The 22,017-nt window shown below is 49.7% G+C and overlaps 1 protein-coding gene across 1 annotated transcript; it reads right to left on the bottom strand.

Annotated features, from left to right (window-relative positions):
* Positions 1-794: 794 nt before the first annotated feature.
* DDB1 (damage specific DNA binding protein 1) lies at positions 795-21,957 on the bottom strand. The gene is made up of 27 exons (XM_067541513.1): positions 21,750-21,957; positions 21,044-21,192; positions 20,750-20,866; positions 18,341-18,562; positions 13,946-14,060; positions 13,735-13,832; positions 12,391-12,549; positions 11,841-11,924; positions 10,823-10,939; positions 10,203-10,305; positions 9,897-9,972; positions 9,685-9,793; positions 9,302-9,480; positions 9,046-9,209; positions 8,844-8,951; positions 8,126-8,333; positions 7,459-7,554; positions 7,062-7,173; positions 6,170-6,293; positions 5,644-5,808; positions 5,024-5,118; positions 4,679-4,849; positions 3,711-3,820; positions 3,298-3,467; positions 2,589-2,691; positions 1,730-1,853; positions 795-1,533 (listed from the first exon to the last, which is right to left on the bottom strand). The coding sequence occupies exons 1-27, from the start codon at positions 21,808-21,810 to the stop codon at positions 1,450-1,452; spliced, it is 3,423 nt and encodes a 1,140-aa protein (XP_067397614.1). The 5' UTR covers positions 21,811-21,957; the 3' UTR covers positions 795-1,449.
* Positions 21,958-22,017: the final 60 nt, after the last annotated feature.

Genomic DNA, 22,017 nt, shown 5'->3' with positions numbered 1-22,017 from the left:
CTGAGGCAGAGGGGTGCTGTCTTGCCTGAGCTCCCACAGCGAGAAGCAAGGCTGGGAACAGAACACAGATTTCCTGGCTACCAAGAACAAGATACATTTTCTTTCAAGCACAGAGTCTGCTGCTGCTGCAGTTGTATCTTCCCAGGACTGTCTCAGCGTGAACTCTGTCAACTACAGAAACGTAGCTTCACAAACTTCTCTGAACTGCTGCCCAGGTGATGAGTTAAAATGTAAGGAAGGGTTATTGCTCCAGGAAAGGTTGTGGAGCTCTACAGAAGGGATGGACACATGAAAGAAAGGTCTCCTGGTCTAACCTGTCACTTGAGTATTCGGGTAGCGTTGGAGCACCATTCACCTAAGTACATGCCTCGATCTGAAAGAGAAGCATGCTCAGTAATGCCCGTCAAAGCGTTCTGCATGAGGCAAAGCCCACATTCCTCAGTCCAGAGCCAAGTCTGAGATGACTGTCTCCAAAGTGCACACAGAAGAATGCATCTGGGAAAGGCTCTCTCCTTCCCCAGTATCTGATCAATCCACTCAGCTGGTAAGCTCCATCCAACTCCCCCCGCAGACTGTCTGTGGGCTGAGACAAGCAGGGGGAAATTTAAGCCCAAAGGATCATTTCTGGGCAAAGCTAACAGCAATAGAGGACAGGGATCTGGCATGAATGTGTGCTCTGCGGAGCATAGCAGGGACAGTTCCTGTAGCAATGGCCCACAGAGCAGGGAAGGCACAGCACTACAAACCAGCCCAGTGGCAGAACAGAGGGACAAGGAGATGACAGGAGCCAGACCTTTCCTCTTGGACTCTACTTTATTTGGTAAAACTCAGAAACCAACAACAGAGATTTCACTTTCCATACCCTCCCTCCCTGAGCACGCCACAAATCCTGCGGGGAGAGAGGTCTTCTCTACCCTCTGAGCTTCACCGCCCAGAAAAACAGGCACCTCCACAAGCCAGCACGATATTTCCCCATCTTCCCAGCACCAGAGAAGAGCCTCCAGAGCCCTCCCCACAACAGAGACAGAAGGGGGTGCAGGAGGCTTCCACTTCAAAACACAATGAATCAAAGAAAATCAAATAAAAAGATACTAAAGACAACAGTGAGTGAGTGAGTCATGGGGGAAGTCCAGGCAGGGGCGCCCCTTCAGCCAAGCGCTAGCAGTTACCCGATGGGAGCAATCAGCCATGACCAGTCCTGGGTTGGGAGCTGAGGTCCACAGGATTGATGAATCCAAGCAGGAAATGACATGACGTCCAGCCAAAAATCACACCCCCAAGTCCCTAGCGAGATGGCTTCAGTTCAGAGGTTCTCCCCTTCCACCCGGGAAAACAGCAGCAGCTTCTGGTGTCATAGTGCAACTGGCTAGGGGACCCCCTGGCTGCAGGTGGGAAGAGACTCCATATTCTACCATGGAGGAAGATGCTAGGAGATGAGTCCGAATCCTATTAATGGATCCGGGTCAGCTCCTCCACGATCTTTATCAGGTCATCCACAGTGGCCTCTCTCTTCATGCCACTGCCATCGTCGATCTGCAATGAGGGACAGATGTGTTACAGCAGCATGGCCAAGGGAGAGGAGGAACAAAATGCTCCTACAGAAGCACCCCTACATGGACTAAGGTGAGAAAATGCCATTCAAAGGATTAGCACCACAAAGAACAGTTTCCCAAGATCCTCCGCTGCTCACCAGAAACTGATCAACTCTCACACTGGGACCCCATCTCACCTGTAGGTTTGCCACCACCTCCTGCATTTTGGGCCGGCTGATATCCAGGAAGCTTTCAATCAAGTCACCATCAATGAACCCTGTGGCTGGCTCTGTCTTGCGCTCAGTGTGAAACGATCTCCAGGTGCAAGTGAGAGTCAAGGAGCAAAACCCATTTAAATTGCACCATCATTGGACTCCCTTAACCACCACTCAGAACAGAGCTCCAAACCCAGGCACATACAGCTGCTTCCTAGGATACACATTGCCCTGCTTCCCACACATACACCAACGACCAGTGCAGCATTTGATTTACATTATGGCACAGTATTACAGAGAGAGAGACAAAAAGAGAGGCTCTAAGTTCTCTGGGGCAGGGATTGTGTGCCTAGCACAATGGAGTCCCCAGCCTCCACTGGCACCTCTGGGTTCCACTGCAATACAACTAACACACACACACACACATACTGCCTGATTCATCCTGCTACCCTGCACAGCAGCTCAAAACATTTCCCCTACCCACTATTAGAGTCCCTAGGATATTGGTGCCAATGCTCTGTCTGCCTACTGAACATGTGAAGTGCCAGGGGCACCAGGTCCAAGTGATCAGAGCTCACCCCAGTGGGTCACAGCAACACAAAGATCTGATGAACTTCCTTAAATTCCCCTGCCACCTGGGCCCCTGGAAGTCACTCTGGGCTTTGGCTTATCAATTCATAAGTCAGCATTCGAGCATTTGCTGGGTCAGTCTCTATCCCATTCATAGCACAGCCTAATATAGTCGTGGTTTAGGTGACTGCCACTGTACAGACACCTTCACTCCTAAGCTCCTAGATCTGCTAGAAAAGGCGGCACAGAGCAGGAGGGCAGGGAAGGATATAAGGAGTGCTCGATCTTGCCCACACTCTTGATGACTTTATTGAGTCTGTTCTGCATATCCAGCAGGAGGTTGTACCAGCTTTCCGACAATGAGGTCACCAGCCCTGCAAGAGAGGACAGGGCAATGAGGGGCAGAACTGGATGCAGCAGTGTCCTGGCAACACACTGTTGTCAGCTTCCAGCAGACTGGGAAGGGCAGGCTGTTGCCTGGCTAGAGGCTGCACTGTAAGCTAATGGCTAGAGATGGTCACAAAGTGCTCCCCAGCCCAGGAAATTTAAATGGAAGTGAAAAAAATCACTTCTTTGTATATTTTTCACAGAAAACTTCATTTTTTCATCAAAACCCAAAATATTTCAGCTGAAATCCAAAAGATTAATATCCAGAAAAGATGGTGCCTCACAGGAGCTTGAAGTCAGGGACCTCATGCTCCCATTCCTGGGCTCCTGGATGACACTACATCTCCCATGATGCATCAAAGCGTCCCTTTTTGGAGAGGAAAGACATGGGACATGTAGTCAGGCCTGGGAGCCCAGCCAACAGAAGCAAATCGGAACGTGAGGAAAGAACTGCAATTCATCTGAGGCACTGCAGCAGCATCCTTTAGCAGCTTCCTTTCAAGGCCCATGTTAGTGCCCCCTCCATGCTCTGAGATCCCAATAAAACAAGCCTTAGCAGCAGGGCAAGAGGCAACAACAGGATCCCCCCTTACCAATCATTCCGTTGACCGTGCCGAAGAGCACTGAGCCCTGCGTCGGCGTGGACGTCTCACCCAGGTTCTGCATGACCAGGGACCCATGGCAGAACACGTTGACGAACTCCCCCAGATGGAACAGCCCCACCTCCTGCAAGTGCTGGCGCTCCTCATCGGTCGTGGCAGCACTGAAATGCAAAGACCTTGGTGGGCAAGGGGATGACAACACAGACCAGAGGGCACCACAGAGACATGTCCCCCTGCATGCAAGCACACTCCCCATCCCAATACTCCTAGCTAACACATGCACCTCCCTACACGCACAGAAGAGAGGCAGGTCCTGCCGCTAACACACACACCTCCAAAAGGAGGGTTCATAGGACATACTCTGACTAGCACCAGGCATTGTGTCATGCCCAGAGCCAGCTTACCTGTCCTTCTGGCACACAAATAGGTTAAAAGCATTCTCTGCTCCAAGGAAGTTGTCATCGTCCAAGATCTCCACGGCACTCATCCAGTTTGGGTTGAAATCTCGAGCAATCTTATAGGGGATGACACACACCAGGGGAGATCAGGACCTGCTCAGAGCCCCCAAGGTGATAACCTCATGGAACCACCCTGCTCCACTCAACACCATGGTTACAATGGCACAGTGGGATTCCGCCCAGCCCTCTGAGCCCAGTGATGAAGTCGGGTGAAAGGAGTAAGCGCCAGCCCACATCAGAGCTAGAGGAAGGAGGTTTGCACGTTCAACAAAAAGTTGATAGGATTGTGACCGCACCTTCCCAGGAAAGGGACTCTGCCAATTTCCTGCAGAAGTGGCTCTTTCTGGAGGAGCCTAGGAAGGAGGAGCTTTTGGGTGGAAAAATAGGCTGATCCCTAGGAGGACCACACCAGAGAGCCAGCTACCCCAGCAGCACATTCCCTACTCCAGAACATAACAAGGATCCTGGCCAAAGCAACTCATGTTTTTTGTTTTGTTGTTGTTTTTTTTGAGGGGGGGGGGGGGGCGGCACGGGCGGCGCCTCAGAAGAACACCCTGTACTACCTACACTGAATCCCATAGCAGGAAGCCAGGACAACCCACCTCCCCTCCCCATGGCAGGCATCAGGCATCACACAAAGCCTCCTCTCTTCAAGGCCTGTAATACTGAGTCAGATCCTCCAGCAACCTGTCTCACAGGAGCCCCCAGAGAACTGCCAAGGGGTGGCTTCAGTAAATCCTATTCTGAGGGACACTGCACCCCAAAGGGAAGCCCAACTCTCTGTTGGCTCTCACCTGCCAAACATCCGTCTCCTCACCCCACAAGCTGCTCTCCCTTCCCCGAAAGCCCCTTGCTGTGACAGATGATTGAGGCCCCTATCCCTTGCATCACCCCAGGTGGAAGAGTGTCGATACCTCCTCGAAGTTACCCTCCATGGGCTTGTACGCTAGAAGCAGAACGGAGCGCATCAGATCTCCAACAAGAATGAAATCGCCCTTGGTCTTCAAGTACAGAGCCATGATGTTATTGTAATGGTTACACTCTGTGCGCAGCTCCTTCTCTGCTGTCCACTCATACAGACGCACCTGAGGGAACAGATGTGTGAGCCAAGGCCAGTACAAAACACTACAGGCACACAGCAGCTCAGAACAGCCCAGCCCACCAGATCTCAGGGACACTTTCAACCTTGTGGTTGAGCCACCTCCCAGCTCTGAAGGAAACTCCTCCCTGGGATATCCAGGGCCTTGCGGAAGCTTTACCGTGCTGTTGATGCTGGCTAGTAGCTTGCCGTTGAACTCCCCCATGGAATACACAGCCCCTTTCACTTCCTTCTCGGCCAGACTCTGCAGTTTACCTGGAATGCACCAACAGACCATTCGGTTACCCTCTCTGTGCACCCCAAGAGCAGCCACAAGACCCTCTGTGGAACCCAGACAAGATCCTCTACTCAAGCCTGTTCTCTCCCTAGAAAAGCTAAGTCCGTTACTCAGCCAGTCTGTAGGCAACTGGTGGCCCAGTGACAGTAGGGAAAGGGTGTGAGAGGTGTGACTGGAAGGATCGTGGGATTCGGACTCCAGCTCCGGAAGGAAGTTAGGGTGAAGAATGACTGTGTTTCTGGGAGATGGGAAGAAGTTACCATAGTTTGGAGCTTGGCTCACAGCAAAGCAAAGCCGCCAAGCAGCAGAAGAGCCTGTGCACACAAGCTATCTCATGAGCAGCAGGCAACCACCTGTCAGCAGGCCTCTGAGGGAAGCCCAAGGTGCCTGCTGTGGTGATGTCCATTCACAATCTTCTGGGACTGAGGGGGACCTCCATCAAATGATGGGAGTGCTGCCAGGGCAGGGATTTCCCTATGGGAACTCTGCCTACTCCTTCTTACCATCTGAGTAGTGGAAGACTACAATGCGGCCTTGTTTGGGCTCTGCCTCCTCGGGATACACCATGGCCGTGCCCACGATGAAGTATGTGTTGGGGTCCTTGCCCAGCTTGCAGGAGACTAGGCTGAGGGCGTATTCATTCTGCAGGAACTGGTGAGCGTGGAGCACTGAGCGTAGGAAAGAGAAAAGCAATTGGGTTGTGGCCGGGAACCTCCCTACACATGCCACTGGAGCAGACAGTCAAAAGGAACTAAGCGTTTGCTCCACGTGCTCAGCAAAGAGCTGCCCTGGAAACCCCCTACTTGCCAACCTGTGCCTCCCCTTAATAAAACCCCCTTGGCCTTACACCCAGCCCTCCTCCAGGAGTCTCCATCCCTTTGCCTTTCCTTCTGATAAAGCCTCTTTTTCAGAGCTGCTGGCCTCATCCATGCCTCTTTGCCCTACGTGCACGACAAGGGAAAGAGTGTTCAGCAGCTGAGCTGGGCCCCCTCCTGTGGGCAGGAAGAAGGGAGTGGCTGGGAGCGGTACCTTCAAAGGTGTGCTGGTCTATGATGAGTAGATTGTGCACCTCCACTTCCTCTCCGAAGGATGTCTCATGCGGGGCAGTGCTGCTGGAAAACAGCTTGCTGGAGCTGACACTGCTGGACAGGGCCTGGGACACACAGAGAGAGAACGTCACACCCTCGAGCTACTCGCAGCAGCCTGGCACACTGGGAGAGCAGAGGGGCTGACCAAGAGAGAAAGCTGGAAAGGCAGAGCAGAGGTAAGGAGATGAATCCGAGATCCCTCTGACCAAATGGGCCACCAATGTGGGGGAACATTCCCAGGGGAAGATCAGAATGAAGCTGCTCAGAGGCACATGAGCACATTCTCCCTCAGAGAATCTTCTGAAGCCAGGCTGTTGAAACAGCAGAACAGAACTCAGGCTAAGGGCCCCTTAAGAAGCAGACACAATGATGAGATGGAAGGTTGCATGGCAGCTTCTGAGAGGACTCATGTCTCAGCCACGTGGAGAAGGAAACAGCCCCAGATGGATCAGGGATCCCATCTAATGAGCGACAAGAATGGTAAAGCCGAGGGAAACGAAGGAGATCTGGGGCTCTGAGCTGAGAGAAAAGGGGAGCATGTGGCAGGGGAAGTCTGCTAGAGACCAAAAGATTCAAGGAGTGACAGATGGAGAAATTTAACCACCACCTCACAGCCAAGAGTCCAGCTGAGAGAGGATCTTCCTACCCCACCCTCTCTCCTACCCAGACTGCCATGGGGCAGGGCACTGGGGTCCATGCACTCAACCTTGGGATGACAAGATTGCCAAGGAAAATACGTATCATCATTTGGCTTAAAGAGTCACGTTTCCACCTGCTGCTATTCCAGCAGCCTGGCTCCCGAGCCCACATGCCTTCCAGGAGCTTCCTCTCACCTGGGTGCTGGCACTGGGTCTCAGCGCAGTGGTGCCCCCACTAGCATCCTGCACCTCGATGCGACTGGAAAGCACGCCAAAGCACTGAGACACCTCCTGATAGCAGATCTTCCTGCAGAACAAACAGAGCAAACTGTGTGGGCAAGGATTCCTCAGGGAGAGGGGAGAAAGCATGGCTGAGGCTAAGGAGAGCACAAAGGCTGCTGGGACACTATGCTCTTCTATTGCTCAATTCCCAGACATCTCCTTGCTACAGCCTCCCAGGCTGCTCTCAGAACCCCATCTGCCAATCTCATCGATTCATCCATCCCACCACTTTCACGTGAGCAAGCCCTGCCGTCATCCTTCCCTGCTCATACACAGGGCAGATTCAGAAACCCTACCCCACACTGCTCACCTGGGCGACTCGTAGAGGGGAACCGTGCGGATGTGCAGCTTCTGGATCTCGTCGATGGTGCCAATTGTCAGGGTGCTGTTGTTGGCCAATGCCAGACTGTAAAAAAAAAAAAAGAAGACTGTCAGTGATCAGGTTTGTAAACCAGGTGCCCAGAGAGGAAACCACTGACTCCAGGGCTCCATATAGCTAGGATGCTGAGAAAACAGCCAGACCAACACAGAACTGATATTTTGACTCTAAGGGTTGCCAGTACCCACCCTGGGCTGGAAAACCCAATGATGGAATATGGAGAGGGAGAAGTAAGCGATGGCAAGTGTCATCTTGTTCAACACCATCAGGGCAGCACAACATCTCGACTGTTATTTGTGAGTGAGGAAGAGGAGTGGGTTTGATGGCTCTAGGAGGAGGAGGGTTTCCCTTTCCCATTCTCCATGCAGCTGCAGGCTGGCCTGGGGATATAGTACTCCTTGAACATGCCATGACCTACTACCTTCTTGTCGGCCAGGCCTGAGTAGGGAAGGCATGTGGGGGTCTTGTGCCCTACAGACATGTGAACAGGTAGAAGGATGCAACTGAGAACCCTCCAGCAACGCTGCTCCTTATCTCACTTGGGCCAGTGCAGAGTCCAGAAAAACCTCCCCTCTGGTGTGAGAGGGCGCAAGCTCACCTGTCGGGGTAACCATCCGAGTTGAGGGGGCACATATAGTTCACCTCCTTGAGGTTGACATTGGAGAAGACCAGCTTGTGGTTACTGCTGTAGATCACAGTGGGGCGGTCAGAGCAGGCAAAGACATTGGTGGTGGAGAGTGACCGGAACGTCCTCAGGACAGTGGGCTGGGTGCCAAGCGTCACTTTCTTACGATCACTCAGCAAACCTGTAGGAAGGGAGCAGTGATGTTGGGGGCTGCCCTACCAAAGGGGACGGGAGCTTTCAGAAGCAGGATGGTAGAGTGGGATCAAGCTGCGAGGCATGCTGGCTGGAAGGGGCCCACATGGAAGCCAGAAACAGCATGCTGTTGACAAAGGGCAGCTGTCAAAGAGGTGGCTCCTTGTGTCAAACCCATCTCCCCTTCAAGAGAGGGGAAAGTAGCCCTCCCACTCGAAAAGCAGCCAAGGGGTGATCCCCCTCCTGCAGCAGGAATCCTGGTTACATAGAGGGTCTGAACAGGGTCTGCCCTTCAGATTCAGGGATGTCAAGGTTGTTACAAAAAAAGGGTGAGATCCCTGCCCTGTCCTGTCAAGGTCGTGGTCTGATCAGGATGGAGAGAGAAAGGATCATCATGCTATGGAGCCCAGTCCATTTGGGATCAGTGAGAGGATTTAAAGGGGGAGAAAGGGCATCTGATCAGTCTCAAAAGCCAGACTAGGAAGAGCCATGTACTTACCCGTCTCAATGCTGAGTCCAAAGTAGAAGAGAGCCCCATCCCCCAAGGCGCAGAGGAGATAATGGCTGCTCTCAAAGGTGGTCATCAAAATGGAGCGGGGGATGATCTCTGTGGAAGGTGGGGAAAAGAGAAGGCCCTGTTAGTGTTACACACAACTTTGTGCACTACTTCCAGTGCAGAATGTCCCACAGGCAGCACCTACCTCCTCCTAGCATCTCCTTGTGCAGCAGCTCAAATGAGGGCAGCTTGAGGATGCGGGCTGAGATGTCAGTCCAGAGGCCGATGGCACACAGAGGGGACATGCCATTAGTGTCCCCCAGTGGGGTGATGTCCAAGCAGGCCACCTCGTGCTCCATCTCTGTGCAGCTGGCAGGCAAGCAGGCATGAAGGAAACAGACATGTCAATAACCAGGCTGGAGGCCAGAGGAACCAGACATGGGCAAGGGGATCACACCCACCTTATTTGCCTGAGCTCCTGGGGATGGATCTCCAGGTAGTAGAGCGCTCGCCCCACAGCCACCACCACCTGGCTGCTGTTACAGGAAGCCACACTGATGTTCTTCCCCTTGGGCTCTTTCCATTCACTCACCAGGGCTTTGGGCTCCTGAGTGACCAGCCGCACGGAGGCAGATGTGATCTGGAGGAGCGAGAAACACTCCAGCTCAAACACAGGGCACACACGCCCCCAAACAACACTCAGTCCAGGTGGAATGCTGCCATCCATCCCTTTACTGGGAGCACATTCTCTAGGCCTCCTCCCACAATACTCCACTGCCCTTTCCAATCTGGGGGGGGACACCCAGCCAGAAGCCCCCTCCTCTCCCACTAGCCTGACCAGTACCTGGATCAGTTGCTGATGGGCTACGTTGCCACAGAAGAAGGTTTGCTGATCGTCCACAAATCCTGTCAACTCTGTTTCCTCCACTTCCTCCCCATTTAACATCAGAACCCTAGGAGGGGTAGAGAGCTCATTAAGCAGATGCAGAGCACGCAGCCCAGAGCCTGCCCCAGAGCCTTACCTGGCCCGGCCCACAAAGGACCCCAGAGCCTTACCTGGTCTGGCCCACAAAGGACAGCACCAAAGTGTTGTCGGTTTCACGGTGTGTGTCGGACCTCAGGGGCCATAGGCCTGCACAGAGAAAAAGCCCAAGTAAACTTTTACTTTACACCAAGTAAACATCTCAGCAAAAAGCTGGGGGAGATGCCCCTTGACACACCCCACACACTGCCCAGCCTGCATGCAAGACACATCCCCTGGCATCTTCTGGAGCTGTGAGTCACAACCACATGGATCTGCAGAAAGGGCTGACAGAACTGAAGGCTGCATGTGTAGTCTGTGCTCCTGACAGGTTCACGTACCTTTAATCCCTGGCAAGTCGATGCTGGCATGTTCATGAATCCCAATACCGTTCCGGATGATCCTCAGGGATCCCTCTTTAAAGGCGCCAGAGCACGTGACCAGCTAGAGAGAGCAGGTACCCATTAACGTTCCTCCAATTCCTCCCTGATAAGGTCTTGGGGGGGGTGGCATCTCCTCCCACTATGAGAAGAGGCACCTAGATAAGGGTCTTGGTAGAGGGAGGGGGTCTGGTCTCCCTGACCTCCCAGAGGAAGCTCTCTGGAGGTGGCTCATCACCCCTCTCCCAAGTCTGATCCTCAAGAGCAGTCTCATGGGAGAACTAACCTTCCCTTCCCTCGTGAGAAGGGATCCCCGGGAAGCAGCCATCCTAAGACCCTTACTTTGCACTCATAGCACCTTTCCTCAGAGGGTCTCAAAGCATCACTCGCTGCTCCCAACGCTGAAGACCCCACAAGCAGTACCGACTTCCTCCCAGCATCTCCTTGTGTAGCAGCTCAAACAAGGGCAGCTCAGATGCCCAGCATGGAGCATACAGCCTATTCCCCCTCTGCAGCGGGCACACCGCCATCTGGAGCAGACACTCTCAGCACTAACAAAGGGAAGGCAGAGCCAATATTACCTGCCCTTGGCCCTGTCTCTCCAGATCCACCACGCACATGTCCACGATGGGGCCCAGGTTGGTGAAGGTTTCCATGGCCACCACATAGGAACCTTGTTCATTGCTGTCCACGCTGAGCTGTGAACACGAAGTCAGTAGCTCCCGAAGTAAACACAGAGAGCACCCAGGCATGGGCCGTGGGTAGGGGAGGGGGGATTTGAACTGTTAGCATATAGTAAACTCCCATAATGCTTTGTACACAAGTCCCAGAACACTTTTGGGCATGAACCAAAGTATTGGTGTTCTGTATCTATACATCTAAATGTGCTCTGTACATAGATTGAACCTTAGTGTGTGAGCAAGTGATGGAATGGGTGTAATCTCTTGCTGTGACCCTGTTAAGCCATAGAAAAAAGTTATCAGATGTCCAGGAAACCAAGAAAAGAGACCACTTGTGACTGATGAGGGAGACTTGTTATTGCAGATGTGTTTTGTGATTGATAAGATAATAAACTATTGAGAGATGTTTTTAACGCATCAGGATTTGCTTGTTATCACACACGTTTTCTGTAGTAACAACTTGGTTCGAAATACCTATGGGCTTATCAATCACGTAAACTGAAATACCATATAGGAAATTCCACAAGTAATTAGGTTGTGGAAAAAGGAATTCCTTGGTCTCTCTTTGTAAACACCTATGGCACATAAGGAGCTGAGGTTTTGAGAGTTACTTGGTAGTGAATCAAGAATATTTCTCCAGATCTATTTGGTAATGTATAGCCTTCCTTTCTGTATTCTGAACTGTGCTGCATTAATCTTTGACTAGTAATCTGAGTAAGAAATACTGATTGAGCCTGTTTATTTGACCTCTTATTAATAACAGAACTGAACCTCTAGAGAGGGGTCTGGGAGAGGCAATGGGAAGCAAGGCAGACGCTCCCCCCACACCGATCCACGCCTCTTGGGATCTAGCAGGGAGGGGAAAGGTGAACAAATGCAGCTGCAGGTGGAACTAGATAAGGAAAAGGCTGCTTCTTACCTTCACGAGCTGGGAGTCCCCAAGTCGAGAGCCGACAAAGACAACACCATTGTCTAGGTAGGTCAGGCACTCTGCGATGGATGTCTAGGCAAGGAGGAGACAGATGTACCAGCAAGTTAGGGGGAAAGAGGCATGTAACAGACACAAAATTCAAGCCTGCTGGAAAGCCCTAGGCCAGAGCAGGGTCCCTTACCCTGCAAACACCAATCCCAAACTCCAGCTCCATAGGAAAGCCCCAGCCCGAAGGAAAATCCTTTTAGAGAACCACCAAAGAGTTCATGCTCCCCTTAATGACAGACCGAAACACAGCCCCAATGCAAACCCCTGAAGGTGAGGATGCTTGCAAGCACCCACACTTGGTCCCTCCCCCAAATCCTGGTGCCTCAGAGGGTTCGGAGCTGTGAAAATGGCAGGGGATGAAATGCCACCCCATGCCAGTCTTAGTGGAGACTCACTTCCCTCCATTTGACTCCCTGAGCTGTGCTTGCAGTTCACAAACTCCCGAGGCAAAGACCACACATGGCACAGAAGCGAGGGTGAAGAGCGCTACCTCTCCAAGCAGCTCCACACGCAGGTCCTTCAGGGTGACTGTGCCGTCCATCTGCTCCTCCTTCTCCAGAAGCAACATGAAGAGACGGCCCTCCATATCCCCCAGGAGGTAACGGGACCCGTTGGGATCCACGCGGTTGTGGCACACGATTGTACTTTGCTGCAGGCAGAGAAAGAGAGTGGAGTTACTGGGCTCCCTGCCTTGCTCTCCAGCTCCCAGCAGCTGCCAATAACGGATGTGCCAGAGAAGAGTGAACATGCCCACAATGCACCTGGCTAACAGTATAATCCTGGGTGAGATAGTGAATTCCCTCAACCTTTGGGGCATTCTACTTGCTCCGTGGGGCAGGAGATTTGATTTCCCCGATTATATTGTGCCAGTGACTATATGTGAGTTTTGTGGTAGAACTTCCCCATTATCAACTACTCAGAACTGTCTCAGGAATTGCAGGTCAAGCTGCAACTTCTTAGGCCCATTCTCAGCTCAAGAGTGACCTGCTCAGAAACCCCCATTCTGCGGACTGAGCACTTTCAGCAGATGAATTGTCCAAAAGCTGTTTTGGGCCCAGACAGCTGCAGGCAAGATTTGTCTCAGGACTCCATGCAACTGGTGTTCTGAGTGATGGATGCTGCCTGGCTTCTAGTCAAGAGATTTGGTCTGTGATTCAATGGCCTGCTCCTACAGTCTTTACACAAGCAAATCTGTTAACTTTTAAGGGCAGATGTGCCGGTACTAGGTCTGCAGGGCAAGGCCCAAAGAGATGCTCAGGCAGCATGTTCCTTTTCTTACTAATGCAGCACACATCAAAGCAGAGGCCTCCATAGAGCCTGAGCTGACAACCTGTCTGACACTCAAGCCATGATGTCTGTATCTCTTTCCTGGAGATCTATAGGCACATTCCGGCCCATTGTTGTCTCAACCTTCAAATGATCTTCTGACCAGATCTTAGGTTTCCTTTCAGCCTAACACACAAATACACACTCTCCTCATTGCCTCTGTGATCCAGCTCATGTTTCCCGTACAACTTGCATCCAGGAATCATACCCGTCTGACTAATATTGTACTCCCTGGCTCAGACACCCCACTTGGGCTCCCCTCTTCCCAGAGCAAGCATTCCCTCACATCCAGTGTTGTATTCAAGATCCAGACCTTTCACTGCTACAGGTCCTACCTTTACTGTGAGCCCAATTCAGCTGCACCTCTGCTTTGGCTTGGGCCAATGCCCGAACCTCAAGCTACCTAAAGTATTCCCTTCTCTGGAAACTGAAGCACAAGGCAGCCAGGCCCCAGAAGCAGCTGATCCATGGCCCTAGGGATCAGCATTCTAGAAAGAAACTCTCTCACCTTGATGATGGGTGGGGCTATGGCCAGATATTTATCGCCATTGTGGTAGGTGATGGACTCTTGCCCAATGATGATAGCTCCTCCAAAGGGCTCAGGCACTGCAGAAAGGGAGAATGCAGAAAGCTTTGTTAGAGAGTATATGTAACAAGGGTGAAGCAACGCCACTGAGGCAAGATGTGGTAGGTAAGATCTTCTATAAAGAAGAACCGACCTGCAATTACCATGGACGCTTCTGCCTCTACATTCTCCTGTTTCCAGGGACCCTTGTTGAATTCCTTCTCTCGCAGGGACACCTCATACGTTTTGACATGGCGACCCTGGGGGTCCTAAAGAAAGAGAAGCAACAGAAATCATTGCAGCAGGCAGACAGAGGTGTATGTTTGATAACAAACAGTGTGATCATTTGCACAGTAATAAGGAGTTGAAGGAGGTTGCCTTATTAGGGGCTGCAAAACAACAGGAAGGATGGAGTCTGACCCTCCACCACCAAAATCGGGACTGTTAGAGTGGAAATGTTTAACCAATGCCCTAATCGCATCATCAGATTCTCTCAAATACAATATAATTTTCTACAACCTTAGCTGCATGTGCAGTACTTTCTAGAGCTGCACTACTCTACATGCCCAGAAGGCAATGAAAATACAGACTGTCTTATTATATTTTACTATTTTCTTTGTCATGGCTTCTCTTTACTGACAGTCTTTTAAAGTAAGTTACCTTTTCTCTCAGGATAATTATGACTGCATCCATGATAGTGCCTAGGGCCCCAATCATGGATTGGGGCCATTGTGCTAGGTCCTATACAAACATATAATAAAGACAGCTCCTGTCCCAAAGAGTTTAGAGTCTAACACTCTGAGACCCTGTCTACACTTACCTCCGATTCGGCGGCAGTCAACAGGAGTTACGAAAGCTACGCAAAAAACTTGCGTAACTCCCATCAATTTCTCTGCTTCTCTTCTGCACGCCGTCTTCACTGCACTGTGCCGACAGGAACAATGTTCCCGCCAACGCAGCACTACACCACTTGTGAAGGTGGTCTTAGTACGTCGATTTCTGGATCGACTGAGCGGGTCCTCACTGACTGCTCAGTCGATCCAGAGAAATCGATCTGATGGCAGCAACTTTGCCGCCATCAGCGTAGCCGTAGCCTGAGAGACAACAGATGGATACAACAAATGGAAGAGAACATGGTAACATTGAGATGATACCAGCCAGGATAAAAAGCAGTGGACACAGCATATCCACTCTCTGACCATTACCCATGGACTCTGCTCTTCTATTCAGCCAGCAGGGCAGCTTTCCACGGATGCAGTTTAGGGGATCAGGAAGTTAACTTATCAACCTAGCCTAGATGCAAACATGCAAGCAAGTGTATCAGTCAGCACGCTGGCTGACACATGAGGGGGATTGAACCCGGGATCTCAAAAACTAAACCCATACATCTAGAACTTAACTTAGAGACCCATGCTCTGTAGCTGGGGCTATAACAAACTCATATCCCCTGTGGATCAGGCACAGAGAGAGTCACGTAACATTCCCCGACCAGAAGGTTACACAAACTATTGCTATTATTTAATGTTATTATTCTGCTGTATATTGCGTTGGCACAGTTCACTAGTACTTTTCACATAAATTATTTTTCTGGACTAATATTTGTCTGACACACAAAATAGTGCTGTGTACTACAAGGTTAAACAAAAGCCATACAGCACTATTGTTCCAAAAACGGCATGGGATCCTGGAATTACAGACAGTATTGTAATGGTGCAGGTGCCCAAGTGGGCAGAGTTAAGGTTGTTAGCATGGTTCTGCTCTGAAAAATTACTTTTTTTTAATCAAAGGGCACTCTTAGGCTCTGTTTGTGCTGTGTCTTGGCAATTTTCAGATCAAATCAACAGCTTATAAATAAAAGATGTTTACTGACTGCCTGCTCTCCAAATTCAAATTAAGCTGGGGTTTTTCTGGCTCACACTTCAATAAAGATTATGCAGCTGGAACTTAAATTGCTCTGTTGACAATGCTCTAAGTCACAGAGCGTGAGCTGGATTCTCTTCTGGTTTCACTGGCAATTCAGTGTTAATTGGAGTAAAGAGCCGTGAAAAGTTTATCATAAAGCAAGGAACAATTACAAGGAATACACATGGGGAGTAGATCTGAATGTAAAGCTGCTGTTTTAACAGTAGCTTTCAGAGTAAAAATGCATTTTAATTCTGGCATTTCTGGACCCATTTTGAATCCCTCCAACTGGTATGTTCTTAACAGTCTTTTGTATGGAATTTTATTCATATCTGGGGTATCTGCCTTTGGCGTAAAAAAAATAAGAAAATCACCAACATCTGCTCAGTCCCAATCCTCTGATCAGGATTAATAAATTTAGAGAGAATTAGACATGGAAAATAAACTTGGAAACCTCCCCCTGCGTACATGCACACGATTCAGAGAGACAGCAACCAAAACAAAAGAAATATTATATGAAAGAATTAATGAGTCAGACTGAATGCACGTCTCATTCTGTTGCAAGGGCAAAATTTACTGCACTGCATTACGTGTTTGTTGGCGGACACAAATGAAACCAACCCTCCCTTCTTATATCACAACTGTTTGTTTATTATAAACAGGGCATTGATACTGTAGCTCCACTCTTAGTTAATTAGAAATGTTTACAACCCTTGGATCTGTGGAAACAAAGTCCTGTTTTGCCTACTGACTATATGGAATGACCAATGCCCCCTTGTCTCTGCTGCTTGGGTGAAGAGAGGCACACTATAAGTATAAACCTGAAATTTCTAAGTTCTTACCCAGGCTCTGACATGAATTCTATGGGCTTGGTCAAGTTACTTCCCCTCTCTGCCTCAGCTTCCCCACCAGCACAATGAGGGTAATACTTTTCTATCTCATAGGGGTAATTGGCACTTTATAGACTGCTGTGTAAAAGGCATTATTTATGCTTGTTAGCTTTAAGGAAGTCGCAAACATCCCAAACTGGGTGTAATGGTGCCATGATATAATAAAAGTATCACAGACAAATGTCATGATGGAAAGCTTCAATGTCACTTTAGTTACATTGACAAAATTTGGTGGAAAATGATGTGCTCTACTGTAATTTGTCTGAAATACAGCAAGGTCATTCTCATCTCAGAGTCTGGAGTTGAGTAATACATAGGCTTGATTTCAGGAATCACTGGGTGAGATTTTCCAGCCTGTGTTACAAAGGAGATCAGACTAGAAGATCAGAATGGACCCTTCTGGCCTTAAAAATCTATGAATGTATGCTCCTGTTCGAAAGAAAATAGAGCATGTCTCAAATATTGCCAATAATTCACATTCTTTGCCTTTTCAGGCAGTTTCTTTAATATACTGGGAAAAAAATGTTAAATTAGAACACCACATCAAGAGTCCTGCAAGTATCTACCCAAAATGATGTATGTGCATAGGCAACAGCAGGGAAAGATTCCCCATGCCCTGAAGAGGTCATCACTACAGACAAGAGGGAAACTCAGGCTCCCTGATCTGTTCAGATTTTGGCCTCTCTGCTCAGACTGCCAACCAGAGGACCAATTAGCACAATGTAATCTAGTGGATAGAGCATTGGACTGGGACTCAGGAGACATGGGATCTATTTCCCACTCTTACCCAGACTCCCTGTGTGACCTTGGCTATGTCATGTCTCTACTATGTGTCTCAGTTTCGCCATTTGTAAATTGGGGATAATATTACTGACCACCTTTGTAAAGCGCTGTGAGATCTACTGATGAAATGCACATTATAAACGCTAGATTATTATTATTATTACTACTTGTGCTCATGATTAGTATGTGACCTCACCATTAGGAACTAAACCGAGGCCACCAAATTCATTTCACACAGGCAACCAAGAAGCCATCAGATGGCAATGACTTTCAGTCAGTGTCTGTCTCCCTGGGCTAGATTTGAATTGGCAAGATAAAGACGAAGGGTTCAACGTCCTCTTACCAATTTTCTGAGCCAGCCAGCCAGCCCAAAGAGTCAGTTTGTTTTGAGATGTGTAAGTAGAGACATAACAGTGCCCAGAAATGTTCCTTTTGGGAGACCATTACAACAGTAAGACAGACTTGAGGCTCCTACAGAAATGAAAAGTAGCCTTAACCTATCGCTGAACAGGATTTACTGACTCTTCCCAACCTTTGAGAAGGAGGCAGATCAGGGCCCAACATCGCCATCTGTAAAAAAATAGCCAGAGCCTGTAAACCCGATCTGAGCTCTTCTTCAACCTACCCAATGCATGATGACAAAACATTTCTCCTAACCAGTTAATGAGAAATTGTCACATCTAAAGCACCAGCTCCTAAAGAGTGAAGCCTCGACCTCCCATTGAGTGCTAATACCCACTTGGCACAGATAGAAGAGGTGAGGTAGCTTTCCCTAGGTCACACAGCCAAGAGCCCTGACTCCCCATCTCTTGCTCTAACCACTAGACCACAACGCTACTTAGCATAGTTTCCAGGATAGCACAAATGCTTGGACCATTACAAGGACATTCAGTGGCTCCAACTCGCACCAGCCCTGCCCAATGATTTCCAACACCCTCTGTTCAGGTACAAACCAAGGTAGCCACTCAGGTTACCTGGTAAACGAAGCAGATGGTAGGAGCCTGGCAGCCATAGAGGAATTTAACATCGATGACTTGCAGCTCCTCCAGGCGGATGTTAAAGGCCTTTAACTCCTTGTTGTCCCGGTCCAGAGGAATGACCTTGAAAAGGCCATCATAGAGCCGCAATCCAATCATCCGACACTCAGGGTCAATGATGCCAATTATACCCGTCTCTGAGGGACGACCAATGCGATCCTGGGAGAGAAGAGACCAGTGTCAGAAAAAGACCCAAACACAGAACCAAGAGAACATTCAGTGAGGACAAGAAACAGGATCAGTGTCCCATAGTTGGGAACGGATTTCCAGCAATCCATTTAATAGGCTTCAGCATATTATCTAGCAAGCAAATGGTGACTTGGGTATCTCATGTTCAAAGTGGATGTCCTTCCCACCTATGATCTATGACATCTTCCAAAGACAAACAGCCAGCCACAATACCTGGACTCTCAATTTCCTGTAGCACAAACACTTCATAGTCTCTTTTCCAGGGAGGCAGCATGGCTTAATAGATAGAGCACTGAACAGGGACACACAAGACCAGTGTTCTATTCCCACCTCTACCAATGGTTCCTGGGTGACACTCAGACAAGTCACTTTGCTGCCCTGTGCCTCAGTTTCCCCATTAGTAAAATGAGAATAATGATGTTTACCCTCTTTTATAAAGCACTTTGAGATCTATAAATAAAAAGCACTACATGAGAATTAAATATTATCCGTAGATCTCTCAAGAACATAGGAACAGCCATACTGGGTTAGATCAATGATACATCTAGCCCAGTGGCCTGTCTTCTGACAGCGATCAATGCCAGGTACTTCAGCGGGAATGAATAGAACAGTAATCTTCAAATGATCCATCCCATCACCCATTCCCAGCCTCTGGCAAACAGCAATCCCTGCCTATCCTGGCTAATAGCCATTGATTGACCTATCCTCCATGAACTTATCTAGTTCTTTTTTTGAACCCTGTTATAGTCTTGGCCTTCACAACATCCTCTGGCAAGGAGTTCCACAAGTTGACTGTGCATTGTGTGAAGAAATACTTCCTTTTGTTCATTTTAAACTTGCTGCCTATTCATTTCATTTGGTGACCCCTAGGTTTTTGTGTTATGAGGCGTAAATAACACTTCATTTACTTTCTCCACACCAGTCATGATTTTGTAGATCGCTATCATATCCCTCCTTAGTCACCTCCTTTCCAAGATGAAAAATTCCAGTCTTATTAATTTCTCCTCATATGGAAGCTTTTCCATACCCCTAATCATTTTAATTGCCCTTTTCTGTACCTTTTCCAATTCCAATATATCTTTTTTAAATGGGGCGTCCAGATCTGAACGCAGTATTCAAGATGTGGGCGTATCATGGATTTATAAAGAGGCAATACAATATTTTCTATCTTATTATCTATCCTGTTCCTAATGATTCCCAACATTCTATGTTGCTGCACATTGAGTGGTTGTTTTCAGAGAACTATCCACAATGACTCCTAGATCTCTTTCTTATGTGGTAACAGTTAATTTATACCCCATCATTTGATATCTATAGTTGGGATTATATTTTTCAATGTGCATTACTTTGCATTTATCAACATTGAATTTCATCTGCCATTTTGTTCTCACAAAACTGTGACTGGACATCTCTTTGTAAATCTTTGCAGTCTGCTTTGGACTTAACTATCTTGAGTAGTTTTGTATCATCTGCAAATTTGCCACCGCATTGTTTACCCCTTTTTCCAGATAATTTCTGAATATGTAGAACAGTACTGGTCCCAGTACAGACCCCTGGGGACACAACAATTTATCTCTCTAAATCCTGAAAACTGACCATTTATTCCTATACCCTTTCCTCCTTATCTTTTAACCAGTTAGTGATACAGGAGAAGACCTTCCCTCTCATCCCATGACAGCTTAAGAGCCTTTGGTGAGGGACCTTGTTAAAGGCTTTCTGAAAATGTAAGTACACTATATCCACTGGCTCATCCTTGTCCACATGCTTGTTGACCCCTTCTTAGCACATTACAAATGGCACAACAGAGCAAGATGCTTCTCTGTGCCACAGACACACTCAGCAACTTATTGAAAGATCAAATCTCTTGACATCTAGCCTTGTGCTCAATCCACTACATCACAGCTGCCAATTATACCTCAATATTTGAAAATAGATGAAAGATGCTTTGGCTTGACAGCTGGGGAGGAGAGTTCTGTCTGAATACTAATGTAAGAGACCAGGCACAGGCACAGAGTCAGTTGTGGGATCAGAACCTTAGATTGTGAGCTCCACAAGGCAGACACCTGTCATCATAATTTGTCTATGCCAACAGCAAAATAAAACCAGCATTCACAAACAGAACTCACATCCACCAGCTTTGATCAGCACCGTACTTACTTGCACATTGCCATGGGCTCGGGTGATGATATCTATACTCTCGCCACTCTGTTTGTACTCAAGGATACAGGCATTATATTTGGCTGTGAGGATGAACAGCAAGTCCTTGCTCTCCCCCTAGAAAAAAGGAACATCAACATGCTTTCGAGAAGACTCCATACAAAGGAAACCCACCCAAACTCCTGGCACCATGTCCCTGAATCAGAACAAATTCCACTCCTCATTCCACAATCTCATCTCTTCAGCTCAACAGCAGGCACCATACCTCACCCCCACAACCAGCACCACGCTCACCTTTGGGCGGAAGAGCTCCATGACGGCGATCTTGCCGTACATGCCCACCTCCTTGACGGGCCGCAGCCCCTCCGCTGTGACCACATAGATCTCGAGGCGGGTGTTCTTCGCTATCAGCAGGTTGAGGTCCTCCGCAGAAGTGAAGTGCCCTGCGAGATACAGCATCACAAGGCTGCAAACCAAGGGAGCAACCCAGCAGCTCTGTCTCCCCAGGAGAGCTCACAATATACCTCAAGCACAGTGCACCCCACTTATCCCCACCCACCACTCCCAGCTTCCCCCCAAATCCCAATCGACCCCACCCACTGGCACCCCCAGGACCCTGCTCACCGCCCACTCACCAGCCCCGCACACCCCACACATCCGCACACCCCACTGGTGCCCCAGCACCCCCACCGCCCCTCGAGGACCCTACACACCCACACACCCCCGCCACACACACACACACACACACACACACACCCCCGCCCCACACACACACAACCCTACACCCCCGCCCCATAGACAATAGCTGTTCTAAGCCCCGCTCCGCAGGGGCCAAGGCCCAGATGTCACTCTTCGGGCTGCAGGGAGTGGACTGACCCCTCCCTCCGCTGGGCCCTTCCCAGCCCGTGCCCCCGCCCCATGGCCCGGCTCCCGGTGGCTCCCGCGGCCCCCCCTCCCCCCGCTCCGCCAGGCCCCGCCCCGCCCCCCGCGCGGCCGGTACCGGTGACGCAGCCGTTCACGGCCGTTGGCTTCTGCGCCGTCACCACGTAGTTGTAGGACATGGCGGGAAGGGGGGGTGGGGAGAAGGGGGGAGGCGCGGCCGGAGAGAGACACGGAGAGAGCGGGGCCCGCGCGCAAGCCCTCACCACCGCCGCCTCCCGCCGCACCAGCGAGACGCCGCCGCCAGACAGAGCGCCGCCGTCGCGCGGGGCACCACGGGACGGGACGGGGGCTGCCGCCGGGGCTCCAGGAGGACCCGCGCACGTACG

This window comes from Emydura macquarii, unplaced genomic scaffold (genome assembly GCF_026122565.2).
Source record: "Emydura macquarii macquarii isolate MOO-44397 ecotype Brisbane River unplaced genomic scaffold, CSIRO-AGI_Emac_v2 contig_670, whole genome shotgun sequence".
Classification (NCBI taxonomy): Eukaryota; Metazoa; Chordata; order Testudines; family Chelidae; genus Emydura; species Emydura macquarii.
This window is presented reverse-complemented; position numbering and strand designations above follow the sequence as displayed.